The sequence below is a fragment of the Siphateles boraxobius genome, unplaced genomic scaffold (genome assembly GCF_051911475.1).
Source record: "Siphateles boraxobius isolate OS27281-9 unplaced genomic scaffold, OSU_SipBor_1 53, whole genome shotgun sequence".
In the NCBI taxonomy this organism is placed as follows: Eukaryota; Metazoa; Chordata; class Actinopteri; order Cypriniformes; family Leuciscidae; genus Siphateles; species Siphateles boraxobius.
In genome coordinates, this window is record NW_027509175.1 from 6,864,988 (window position 1) to 6,879,288 (window position 14,301).

At 35.6% G+C, this 14,301-nt stretch overlaps 1 protein-coding gene across 9 annotated transcripts in view; it reads left to right on the plus strand.

Moving 5' to 3' along the window:
• Positions 1-14,301, plus strand: part of dmd (dystrophin) — a 114,131-nt gene that overhangs the window by 13,632 nt on the left and 86,198 nt on the right. For all 9 annotated transcript variants that reach the window (XM_077205211.1, XM_077205207.1, XM_077205212.1 and 6 more), the window contains exons 3-13: positions 17-109; positions 1,491-1,568; positions 2,016-2,108; positions 3,020-3,192; positions 3,487-3,605; positions 4,494-4,672; positions 5,051-5,185; positions 7,824-8,015; positions 13,622-13,803; positions 13,917-14,067; positions 14,147-14,266. In XM_077205211.1, coding sequence (XP_077061326.1) covers positions 17-109; positions 1,491-1,568; positions 2,016-2,108; positions 3,020-3,192; positions 3,487-3,605; positions 4,494-4,672; positions 5,051-5,185; positions 7,824-8,015; positions 13,622-13,803; positions 13,917-14,067; positions 14,147-14,266 — 1,515 coding nt within the window. The remainder of the gene's footprint in view (positions 1-16; positions 110-1,490; positions 1,569-2,015; positions 2,109-3,019; positions 3,193-3,486; positions 3,606-4,493; positions 4,673-5,050; positions 5,186-7,823; positions 8,016-13,621; positions 13,804-13,916; positions 14,068-14,146; positions 14,267-14,301) is intronic.

The following is a 14,301-nucleotide window of genomic DNA, read 5'->3' on the forward strand; positions in this document are numbered from 1 at the left end:
TCTGTTCATTCTCTAGACAAGACGACCCCCTGTTGATGACCTCTTTAACGATCTGTGTGATGGCCGACGTCTTCTTGAACTCCTGGAGGGTCTTGTTGGCCATGAACTAGTAGGTCCATCTTTAAATAAGAAACATTCTCCCTACAGGAATAGTTCACCCAAAAAGGACACTTTTGTCACAATTTACTCATGAATACAAAAGGGGAAATTTTGAGGATAGTCATGGTAGTACTCTTTTCCATGCAATTGATATGAATGGGGATTGAAGCATTGACCAAAAATTGGTTTATTGGAAGATAATTTACCTCATGTTTGTGTAATAAAGAACATTTTAAGGGATAATTGAAGTCGGCATGAAACAAAAGTTGTGATAGTCTTATCTCTTTCCTATTGCGATGTACTATATCTGAGTGAAACAGCTTCTTGAACAAGAAAAAATGTAGGGTGGGACTTGATTTCGTCCGCCAGGAATTGATTGGATTGGTGTGGTGTGGTTTGCCATTGCTGTGATGTCATGTGAGTGACAGGTTGTCCCATCCTCAGCTCAGTAAACACATCATCAGAGAAGAGATACAAGAGAGAGGGGAAGTTATTTTGTTTAAATATTACAAGGGCACATTCATTTTAAAAAAAAGTGTTTAAATACTGCACTATTCCATATTAAATAAGAAAATAAGAATTGTCCATTTTGATTGCATGGTGACTTTAAGCAAAGACTATAGATATAGAAAGACAGTTCACTCCTATTGCTTATGAATGGGAGAAACAGCAATGCGCAATAAGGCTGAATACGACCCACCTTCTAAGTTAAAGAGCCAATCGCTGATTGGTAAAGTCATTGCGTCACTGCAACTGTGGTTAGAAGCTCCGGTTCCCATAGAAACCTGAAACTCACACTTAGGACTGCACATGCACATTGGCTGGTCCAGCCTGAAAAATAAGATCTTTTTTGAAGAGTATTTGAGGTATTAGAAACAACATTTATGGGACAGCTAATTTCAGATTTTGTTGCTAATTTGAAATATGTTAATTAATTGTGAGTTCAGCAAGCACGCAGGTGTTGAGATTTCAGGATTTCCCCATTGTAATAGATAGGAATTGATTGTAGATGCCTGAAATAGCAAATATGGTCGCCGAGTGAACAGATATTCTTTGAAAAGGACTTGCTTTAAGAATAGATTTTTGTTGGTTTTGTGTGTATGTGTTATATACAATTACCGTGATATTGACTGTTCTGGGCATAATGGCATAATGACCACCCCTTCATTAGGGAGAAAATGATGACAGAACTTCCTTAAATGATGACAGAACTATCCCTTTAATTGGTTCTGCTGGGTTATATTCTTCTGAGACACATTTCATTGTTCTATTTTTATCAAGGAAAAATACTCCTGGTTTCAAAGCATTTGGACAGGGATGAGTGCATAACTGGTTGAATTCATTTGCAATGGATGCTCTAAGTTCAGTTCTGATATATTCCCCATTTGCAGGTTAAAGAACGTGGTTTCACTCGAGTGCACTCCCTCAACAATGTTAACAGGGCCCTGCAGATCCTTCAGAAGAACAATGTGAGTTAATTGGTTCAACAGGCTGTTTTACCATTCACAGCTCTTGGAATTTCAATGTTTCGGTTGAGCTTTTTCAATAAATGTAAGACAAAATTATGCAGAAGCAGAATTTACAGTTAGGATAAGGTAATGGCAATTATCCATTTCACTGATAGAAAAGCTGCTTTGCTTGACAAAATGTAGTGAAACATCCAGGCAGCTTGAAAATGGGTTTGAAGAACCAAATAAAAGCCAGGTACGATTGCAAATTTTAAGGTCTGGTTGAAGTAATTTTCCAGCAAATAACTGTTGATATTTAAAACAGTTGATGTGACTGAAATATCAGATCTTTATTTTGTTCAAAGTCAATATAAAATCAAAAGTGACCCAGTTTTTTTCCTTAATACATGCTCCTGTTCGAATTATGTGCAGTTAAGGTTCTTGCATTCAAATCTTCTCCTTTTCTAGGTTGAGCTGGTGAACATAGGAGGAGCTGACATTGTAGATGGGAATCATAAACTGATCCTGGGGCTCATCTGGAGCATCATTCTCCACTGGCAGGTATGAGAGTTCAATACAGTGAAATCAGACCCACAATCTTTCTGGTTTGCCTTCAAGGGCATCAGCAAGGACCTTTATCATCCGTTATGTTGGTCTATCAAAGATTTTATATGTAGCACATTTGCAGTGGACTGTCATGTGGCTTATCTGTACAGGAACTCGTTTCCTGTGTTTTTTCTGTTCATCTGATAAGGTGGCACTAGTGGTTTATGTTCAGAGCTATTGATGTCCTCTTCCCTAGGCTTATGTTGGCAGTGGTCATTGCAATAAAGGCCTTTAAGACTCAGTAACGTTTCAGCATTGATATTGATTTAAATGACAGTGTCGTGGTACAGTGATACAGTGGTCAAATTACAGTGCTCAATGATTACAATATATATTATATTGTGCTAACTGATTACCATGTACCTTCAAATTTACAGCATACTCCCTGGGATTTCAAAGATTGCCATGGTGTTATAATGGTACATATGGTAATACCATGGTAATCTTAGATATACAAGACTGTTCAAAATTTTGCAGCCATTAAGATTTTGTTGTTGTTGTTGTCGCAAGGATGTATTACATTAATCAAAAGTAAACAGTAAAGTAGTGAAAATTCATTTATTTTCCACATTGATAATAAGAAATGTTTCTTATGTTTCATCAAATCAGCATTTTAGCATGATTTCTGAAGGATCATGTGACATAGAAGACTGGAGTAATGATGCTTTGCCATCACAGGAATAAATTACATTTGAAAAAATATTGTAAAGTAGAAAAAGTTAAACTGTACCAATATTTCATAATATTACTGTTTTGACAGTATTTTTGATCAAGTAAATTCCGCCTTGCTGGTTTATCATGTCATGTTTGCTATATTTGTCAGTGTTCTGATAAATATGTGTACATACTCTCCTTTTACCGCACAGGTTAAGGATGTGATGAAAGATGTCATGGCAGACTTACAGCAGACCAACAGTGAAAAGATTCTGTTAAGTTGGGTCAGGCAGTCCACTAAAAACTACCGAGACATCAATGTGGTCAACTTCTCCAACAGCTGGACGGATGGCTTTGCCTTCAATGCTCTCATCCACAGCCACAGGTGCTGTTATATTATGGGTGCTTTTGTTGAAAATCACAGAAATCACTGCTCTCATGTCTGATGAAATTTTAAATTAATGTTTTGAATGCATTGGTCATAAACTGCATGGTTGAATACTAACTTAGCCTGAAGGAATTTTTGAAGCTTATTGTTTTTCTATTTTTCCGTGTAGTTCATTTGGGTAATGAACCAGCTGTTTTGATCTGCTTTAAGCTATTTCAAGCATGTGCACAGAAAAGTAAGTTATTAACTATCTTGTATTATTTTTTCTTTATTTCTTTTTTTTTTTGCAAGGCCTGAGCTGTTTAACTGGAGTGTGGTGGAGCTACAGAATAATGCCATTGAGAGACTGGATCATGCCTTCAACGTTGCGGAGAAGAGTTTAGGCATCGACCGACTGTTGGACCCTGAGGGTATGACCTCCTCCTTTCTTCTTCTTGTTCACATTAGCCTTTGAAGTTGTTCTGAGTAATACAGACAGGGCTTTTTTTAGTTTAGTATTTTGGATGAGAGGAAATGTCTTGTTACATCAACATCTAAAACAGAATTTCATCACATAATTTATGCCATGGGGGTTTAACTCATAGTTGAGGTTGTGCCACTTATATCTTGTTCTCTATTAACATATCCAAACTTCCAAAGCAAAGAAAAAATTATGGCAGAGAGAGATCTAATATATATAGTATATGTATGATGTTTTTTTCATATGGATTTGTCCATTAAAAATATGTTGGGTATATGTATATAATTCAAATATAGCAATACATGTACACATTTTCACAGTTTAGTGTCAGAAAGTTGTTGTTGTTTTAAGAAATATTTTGATTAATAAAAAATATTAAGCAGCGCAATTGTTTTCAACATTGATTATAATAAGAAATGTTTCTTGAGCAGCTAATTAGCATATTAGAAGGATCATGTGACACTGAAGACTGGAGTAATGATGCTGAAAATTCAGCTTTGCCATCACAGGAATAAATTACATTTTTAAACATATTAAAACGAAAAGAAGTTATTTAAAATTGTACCAATATTTCACAATCTTACTGTTTTACTGCACATTTGATCAAATAAATGCAACTTTGGTGAGCATAAGAGACTTTACATGAACATTTAAAAATCTTATCAACCCAAAACTTAAAAAAAAAAATAGTATACTTACAATTTATTTACACACATTCTTTTAATTGGAAAGCAAATGTTTGCACAGGTCTTCAAATTCTCAGATTTATCTAATGTATCCTCTAGGAGTTTATTATGAAATTTGCATGGGATACTCAAATTTCTTTTCTCCTTCACAGATGTTGCTACAGTTCATCCTGATAAGAAATCCATCATTATGTATGTCACCTCCCTGTTCCAAGTGCTGCCCCATGGCGTGAGTATGGAGGCCATACAAGAGGTTGAGACCCTCCCTCCAGCTACAGTAACCAAGGAGGAGCACTTTCTCTTTCAAACCCAACAGCGTTACTCCCAGCAGGTCAGAGGAACACACACTCATAGATGCAGAGTTTAGAACGGTATGTTGTAATCATAATGCATGGACCCATTATCTCTGGCGCCACATACGTCTAATATGAAACCATTAGACTTCTCTGGTTTCAAAAAGGTTTTTAGACGTTCTCAGGATGTAGAATGCTCATCTAGCTTGTCAACACACTTTGCCAGCTGACATTGAATTATGTTTTGCAATTTATGATCTAATTTTGCCGCTCTGCATTCCAACGTCCTCATCGTCCTTCTCACTGCCATATCCAGCTCATCGTTCCATCACTCAACTCTCTTCTATGTTTCCATCCATCTCTGTGGCTTTTGTTTTGCTTTTTTCAGTCTTTCTTGTCTTCTGTACCTCTCTTAGATCACAGTCAGTGTGGCTCAGAGTCACGTTCGCAGCCCGTCTCCCTCATATAAGCCTCGATTCAGAAGCTATGCCTTCACTCAAGCTGCCTACGTCAAGACGCCTGAACAGCAGAGGAAGTTTCTCACCGCACAGGTTTGTTTCTGTTGACTTCTGTCTCCTCCTTGTTGCTGGGCATTGCAGCTGTGTCTACAAAAACCTTCGACTGATATCAGTGGTGTCACACTTCACTTCCTAAAGCTTGTCCCAAGTTATTGATTGAATTTATGATTTTTGACTTCCAGCCAATAAAACTGAAAATATTAGATTTGCAATGAAGAAGGGACCTGAGGGAGAGACTTGTTGGTGGGCTCTTTTGACTAAGTATCGGAACAAGCCAAACTCAATGGCCTAGCATTATAAACACCACTCACATTTTCTTAGGAAAATGTAAAAATCTAATTTATCAGTGCAGTATTAAAGGATTACAAACATAATCTCTGTTTGACTAACTTCCTGTTTCAACTCCCAGCCACCAATCCATTTAACTTTGTCTAATTGATTGAACTCTCCCACATTGTTACAATTTGAATTTCCTTTTTACATTTTCATAGGAAAATGTGAGCTGTTCTTGTCTGTGCAGAAACACAGTGTTATTAAGTGTTGTTATTGTCAACTTAAGGTATTAAAAATAAATTTCGGTATTTGTAATACATCTGAAATAAAATAAAATACCGGTGTAAGTATTACATGAAAAACTTAAACAAATGAAAAGTAAATGCCACCATGGCTGGGAGCATTAGACTAACTGCAACAATGAGAAATGAATGGCATATTAAGATGATTTTAGGCAAAATGCCTGAAAAATCATAAATAAAGTCACTAGTTTATCACTTTCGAACAATAGGTGGCGCTGTGAACAAATTGATGTGGTTTGGTCCGAGTTGGGTGACAAGGACGCATGCAAAAGCTTGATGTCGAAATGCCAAAGCATTGCAGAGTCGTTTTGGCATCATTTGATTAACTTTGTTGATGCGGTATACGAAAACAGTTTTGTCTATCGGCATGAATTCCATACATTTTTGCTGGCATTGTCTGATGATGATCTGACTCGAATTTGAAATAAAAATCTAACAAACGGTCGAGAAAATTGATAGAAAAAAAAAATTCTGCTGACTATGGCAAAATTTTTATATATGTTCTCGGCATTACCCAAGAAATCTACATTACAATATTTATTACAATAGGCTAATTTAACGAAAGTTATTAGCATTTTTGGAAAATTCATTATAACTTTGGACCACATGGTGGCACTGTCTTGACTTTGAGTACCTTCAGGGCATGTTGCCAATGACACTGAAATATACCAAAATATACCATTTATGACAAAATTCTAAATAGCCGACACCCATAAATGGGCGATATGGGAAAATTGAATATCGTTCGACTCTGCATACTGTGCCAAATCTCTAAAAATGATCCGTTTTTTAAACTTATTTTTACATTTTATTTTATTTTATTTTTGGGGGGGACAAAACCGTTCAGAAGTTATAAGCATAAATTTTTCATATCTCCTGACCACTAGGTGGCACGAAAAATTTTAAATGGTGGAAGCATTTTCATGATGGAAAATGATGTGGGGATTGAATCGTCTTGAGCCAAGGAATTATTGGGATTTTCTTTTGTTTGTTTGTTTTTAGCCCTTACGGTTCAAAGGTATTAACATAAACGTGGCTGCAACTTTGGACAGTTGGTGGTGCTAGAGCGATTGAGTTGGAGACTCGAAATTTTCAGACTGTTCTCTATCTGTGTGCCAAGTTTCATAACTTTCCCGCAAGCGGTTCTATGGGCTACTAGACTCAAGAGTGGAAGAAGAAGAAAAAGAATAAGAATAAGAACACTAACGATTACTGCACATAACAAAATTACCAAAACTTAAAATAAAATCAAATATAAACTGAAAATAAAAAAGCTAATTCAAAATATAAATAAATACTATAATATTATATAAATAACACTAAAATAAAACTGGTGCAAAACTCTCGGGTGTTATGGGTGGCTTCCAAGGCCTTGCTATGTGGTTGATAATGTCTTCTGAACTTTAGTATATTGCTATGGTGTTCTGGGTAGTTGCTAGGTGGTTAGTCACCCCAAAGATATTTTGGTCACTAAGATATGACTCAAGTCTCTCTTTTACTGTCAGTCTGTTTCATGGTCCATCAGGTGAAAATTGTAGGTTAAAAGTTGTTTAGAAAAGTAAAAGTACACATCTTCTCAACGAGCTGTGTGATTTTATGGTTTTATTGTCCACAGTGCAAATTGTAAGAAGTTATGCACCAAAATTGAATACTTATTGTTAGGAATTTGTTTGAATATGAGTAAAACCACAATCACCCCTAAAAAAAACAAGTCCTAAATCATTACTCAACACGAGGCCCCTCATAATCTTCAAATTCAATCTGAAACCACCCTGATATTATCAGTCAACTAGTGCATTTCACTTGAATACATACAAGGGCAGAGGGTATTTCCCAAAGCAGGAAAAGAAAATTAGAAGGCTAACTTTTAAGACCCAGCTTTTGAGGATAAAACAGCCAGAAGTACTCTAGGGGCTTTAGCTACAAGCGTATAATGTGTACCCATGATTAGCCAACCACTCCTACTCCTACTGAGGCTCATTGCCAATACTCTCTTTAGGCAAGTCTTGATTTAAAGACAAAAAACTCAATATCTTTATTATTTTTAAATCCATTCCATCATCTAACCCATTTGTCTCCCGTCTATCTGCCTGCAGTCTCCAGACAAATCCGATGAACTGCGACCGTCCCCCAGTCCCCTGCCACAGGGGCTAAATGAGCTGGAAAGCTACCAGAGTGCCCTGGAGGAGGTCCTGACCTGGCTGCTCTCTGCGGAGGACGGCTTGCAAGCACAGCCACCCATCTCCTCTTTTGTCGAAGAAGTCAAAGAGCAGTTTCACACCCATGAGGTAATTCGCCGGTTTGTCTTTTAAAACTTTTGAGGAGAGCGTGTTGATGATTCTGCCAAACTCATGTGAGATTTTTCACGGCTGGTGACGGAGAAATGTAGCATTAACTTTCACATTTCAATGTACCTACTAAACTAAAAAAAAAAGATTAAAGTTTGATTAGTGTACTTGAATATCTAACTGGATTTAGTTTGAAATGTCAATGTCGAACATTAAATTTGAGCCTGTTATTTTATCAAATTGTCATAACTATACTTACAGTGAAATAACCAACGCTATCTCACGACCAATTCGTACGAGTGATTAAAAGGTGGCTAATTCGTACGAATTCATTCAACCTCACTCGTACGAATTCGTACGATTTGTCTAAACCCACGTGATGGGTAGGTTTAGGGGCGGGGTCAGGGGTAGGTCATTCGTACGAATTCATACAAATTGGGCAACTCGTAAAATATGTACAATTTAGCAAAAATCGTGCGAGTGAGGTCGTATGAATTCGTACGAATTAGCCCCCTCGTAAAATTTGTACGAATTGCCGTGAGATCGGGTTGAAATAACAAACTTTTCCAATCATTTAGTCCACTTAAACTGCACCCCTTAATTAAAATCAACTGAAAGCTCCATCCAATCAACAACTGATGTGGATAGAACCAAGTCCCCACATTACATTTTTTTGGGGGGTTATTTACCTTTTTACCATTTACCTCGGATGTCCATCAATACGAAAGATGTCCCTGCTTTCGTTACATTGCGATTTAAATGTTCTTAATGCTCCCTTTGGATTGGTTAACACAGACTGTGTTTTTGGAGGAGTTTTTGCTGTTAAAACGGCAAGACGCAGGTTGGTGGAATGGGAAAAAAGCGCAAGGTCTAGAGATGCGTTTTTAAAAGTTGAACTACTTTTAACTTCAGCTAACGCTTTTAGAATGCCGTGTCATGCGCGAGAGACGCTGCTAAAGACACGAGCGCAGCGGTTAAAGACGTCCGTCTAGCGCATTTACATTGAAAAACAATGGAAAAGTAGTGCAGTGGAATGGAAAAACACGTTCTGTGTGAACAGCCCCTTAGGATGTTGGAAGGATCATTTTGAAAGATATGGGCACATTGACATAAAAACAATGGTGGAAAACTGTTTGGACTCTGAAGGCTTCCAAATTTCCAAGTCTAATTTAAAGAAATCATAGCGGAAGTTATTGCTGCACTAGCTATAGTTGGTGGTAAATTGGTATTATTATTCAAATATTTGTGAATGTTGACACTACAATTTAGTTTGATGTCAATGTCAATGACACAAAATACTAAAGTATCACATAATAACTGTGTTTCTGCTGACCTAGTAAATAAATGGATAAAGTAGTTTTGTTGCTGCATAAAAAAAAGATTCAACTATTATTGGGAGGTGACAAAGAGAAACAAACCAATACCAAAACCGCTTGAATCCACATGTCTCAATTATGATGTCAAAGCGTATAAGTAGGACCTTTCCAGAAGGACAAGTGTACAGCTATTATGTTAGTCTACTAGTTCAGAGCAAAACATTGGAGGACCACACCCTAAAAAAGACATTAGGGACTTTAAGTAAACAGCCTCTGGTGGAACGGCAACGGCATTCTGACGTTCTATTGCGCATGCTCAACTTTAACTGCTACTTCACAACGTTCTACTGTAACCGTCTTCTACGGGAGACCAGCTGATTAGCCGTAGTCGCTACTATGTGAAAGATTAAGAAAGTTCATGTTATGTTTTATGGTATGTGGCATTGTAATTGTTTATGTATATCATTAAATGCCCAAAGCAACCCTCTCCGGCTTGTTAAAATCACTTTCTTTATTTGTATTTTGTCAAATGATTAAATTATCCCCTACGCCGTACTCTTTACTGTTGCTTAGTGATTTTTGCCTTTAACTACTGCAGTTAACCGTTTACTTCCGGCTGCCGCTGCCGTTCCATCAGCAGCTGTTGCTTAAAGTCCCTATTGTCATGCCCCAAGTCTTTTTAGCATCAGCAGAGTATAGCGATTGCCTATAGAGGTGAAGATGTTCCCGGAAAGGCTATAGCTAGCTGTATTTTATTTGATGTGATTTCATAAGCTTTAGCTGCCTTTTGGCAGCTGTGGATTCCTACATAAGCTCAGAGTCTTATGATACAACCTTTGCACAAGATTGAAGGGCATGCAGAGAAACGCAAGTCCAGACTTACCATTTACTCCTCTTATTGAGGTATTGGTTTCTTTAAACGTTAGGATTATTCAACAATTTAACATTAGTTTTGTCTAATTTAAAAAGTAAACAGTGTTTGGTATGTTACTCTAAAAACTTTATTTACTAGCTAATTTCATCTTCAACAGTTTAGATTAGATTACTGCACTAACTACTCTCTCTAAAAATTAATACATTTCTTATTACTAATTACTTTCTAAATCACATCTCAATGTCTATCTAGGGATAGACATAATTTAATTTTAACTTAAAAAATTTTTATCATTAGATGTTAAGTTTTCATTTTAAATCTATTTTTATTTTTTAATTTAGAATTGTTCTATAGTCTATACGCTATTTAATGCAATTACATCAGAAGTTACTGTAATTTAATTACAGAAAAATTGAGTCTTCCTTTACTTTTTCAAGGAAAAGTAATTAAATTACAGTTATTATTACTTAGTAATGCATTACACCCAACACTGCAAATAAATACTATTTTTGAGAATATACTGTTGTTCTTCATGCATTTTCATGTCTGCTCTAAAAACTACTTGTAAATTTCAAACTTTATTTGTCTGAAAATGAAAATCTACTGTAAGTCTATATTGTCCAAGAAATGCACTTCAGTTGACACTTCCATTGTATGTTTGTTCCATATCTGACATCTGTTCAATATAATATATATATATATATATATATATATATATATATATATATATATATAGTATTATATATATATATATAGTATTATATATATAGTATTATAGTATATATACTATATATATAATACTATATATATATAATATATAGTATTATATTATATATATATAGTATTATATATATAGTATTATAAGTATAAACTATTATTTTTAATGTTTTTTAAAGAAGCCTTTTATGCTCACCAAGGCTGCATTTATTTGATCTAAATTACAGAAAAAAAACAGTAATATTGTGAAATATTACTACAATTTGAAATAATTGTTTTCTATTATAATATACTCTATACTATTATAATATACTAACCTTTGATACTTTTTTCAGGATTCTTAGTTAAAAAAAGAACAGCATCTTAAAATTGAAATATTTTGTACCAATATACGTACACACACACTACCATTCAAAAGTTTGGGGTCAGTGATTTTCTTTTTTTAATAAAATAAATGAATACTTTTATTCAGCAAGGATGTGCTAAATTGATATAAAAAAGTGACAATTAAGACTTATAAAAGAATTTCTATTTTAATTTAATGTTCACAGGTTCAATAAAAAAAACATTTCCAACATTGAAAATAAATCAGCATATTAGAATGATTTCTGAAGGATCATGTGACACTAAAGACTGGAGTTATGGCTGTTGAAAATCCAGCTTTGCATCAGAGAAATAAACTATTTATATATTAAAGTATATTAAAATAGAAAACTATTATTTTAAATTGTAATTTTTTAAAAAATTTAGTTATTTTTACTACTTACCATTAATGCTACTTTTGGTGGTGTTTTGTGCAGTTCTTTGTAGTCAATTAGCATCCACTGTTTCAACGACGCAGTTTCAGATCGCTTCATAAATGTAATTTTCAAACGATTTATGAATGACTACAAAATTACCGCTCCACTTCACATTGTCCAATGAAATTTGAACTTCTTGTGCCCTGCATGTGCCAGATGACGTTTGGTCGGTGTATTATACATAACAAACAGGCTTCAATGAATTATGTAATATTTTATAATATGTGATATGTTGATTTTTAATTGAATTGACACACAACCTTTTATTATTGAAAAAAAAAAGTTTAAAAATTGCCGTCGTGCCATATAGGTCTACTCACTGAAAGAACCATATTTGGCTCGAGAGCATCAGTTCCCGAGCAATTTGTGGAATACGTTTTACGCAGTGCATATTCATTTTAAAACGCATAACCTTCGCTACGGTTGCGCCTGCTGTCCACACACACTACTCCGGAGTTTTCGACCTTCGAAGGGAGACTGACCTCTTCAGTCGAGTCACACGCAAGTGATGCAACCCATAGCAACGCGTTATGGCAACGACTCCTCATACTGACAGAAACGTAAAATTATACGAGTGACCTGATATTTAGACACACTATTCAATAAATATATTTGATTGACAGGGAAGCTGTGCGCAAACAGGAATATGTATTATTTTTTCAAAAATGAAAAAAAAAAGCACCCCAGAAAAAAGCGCACTTTCTCTCCAGGAATAAAAAGGGCAGGTGCTCAAGCCCCTTTTGATGTCTATGTGTACACATGCCTGCCTGTGTGAGACGTATAGAAAAAGCTTAAAATTCGGACAGGTGATTCATTTCTTCAAACTAACTTTGAACCCAAGGGGTGAAGGATACTGTCTGAAAGTTTTAAGACTAAGATATATTATCCATGAAGTTGTGGGCTGTTATTATTATCCAGATCTGCGTATGCCCCCTGTGTTTACCGTCTCTGAATAAATCAGATTTCTCCATTCATGACAGATGGTATTATGAGTGTTTACCCGTAGGTTCATATTCCAACATCTTTTAGAATGGTTGGTCTGGGAGCCAAAGGATCAAACTGTGCCTTGCGTGGGTGTGAATTGAAAAGTTATCTGGAGACATTTAATGACTGAAAGAATGGTAGGATATAGGCTAATGAGTGAAAAAACTCATTGCGAGGTGTCAAAGCAGATATGCAAAGAGTTTTTTCTAGTTGACAGTGCTAAGAGACAATGAGAAGTTACAAGTTATTAAAGCAATTTATGGCTTTGAGCACTTTTTTGTTTGTTGACAGTTCTGCTGTGAATGTTGTTGCCTGTTTGAGGCCATTTAAAAACAATAACTTGTGTTAAATCGTATTACAATTTGAAAAAGGTTTTCTATTTGAATATATTTTGAAATATAATTTATTCCTGTGATGGCAAAGCTGAATTTTCAGCATCATTGCTCCATCACATGATCCTTCATGAATGATTCTAATATGCTGATTTACTGCTCAAGAAACATTTCTTCTTATTATCAATATTGAAATTCATGGTGCTTACTAAATATTTTTGTGATACATTTTGTTTTTCAGGATTTTTTGATGAATAGAAATTTATACAAATCTTTTGTAACAATGTAAAAGTCTTTGTCACTTTTGATTAATGCATCCTTGCAAAATGTAGAAAAATTATAATTTAATATACATTATTATGTTGAATTTTACAATTTGCATATCAAAACTTGTGGCTGTAGTTTGGTTTCTTGCAAAGCTAATGGGATCATTGCCTTTTGTTTCTTTACATGTTATGCATCTTCAGTATGTGTCATCTTATTTTTCTTGCAATAAAATAATTACTTTAATTCTATACTTTGTCAATTAAAGATGGGAAATGTTTAAATGTAAATGTTTTACCATTGCACTGTTTTTGTCCAGGGCTACATGGTGGAGTTAACGTCTCATCAGGGCAGCGTGGGCCGAGTTCTGAAAGCAGGAAGTGTGTTATTGTCTGGAGGGCAGCTGACTGATGATGAAGAGAGGGAGGTGCGGGAACAGATGAATCTACTTAACTCTCGCTGGGAACATCTGCGTGTGGCCAGCATGGAGCGACAGAGCAGGTGGTCACATGTTTGCGTGATGAGCCTTTATTTAGCCAGAAATATTAACAGAGAGACTTAAACCTATGCTATTTACAAATCCTTATATAACTGAGGTTTTGGAACATTTGTAGGCTTCATGAAGTTTTGATGGGCCTGCAGCACCAGCAGCTAAAGCAGCTCTCTGATTGGCTGGACACGACCGAAACTCGGATTAAAAGAATGGGAGCACAGCCTTTAGGACCTGAACTTGATGACATAAAGCGTCAAATTGAAGAGCAAAAAGTATGTCCTGGATTTTTTTTGTGGTTAGTTTTAATACAAAAAAAAAAAAAAACAAGTAAAGATATAATTGTCCCTACAGCTCTTACAGGAAGATCTGGAGCTGGAGCAAGTGAGAGTGAACTCTCTGACTCATATGGTGGTGGTAGTAGATGAGAACAGTGGTGATGGTGCCACCGCAGCCTTGGAGGAAAAACTGCTGGTAAATGTTGTTTTATTTATATGCACAACTTAATT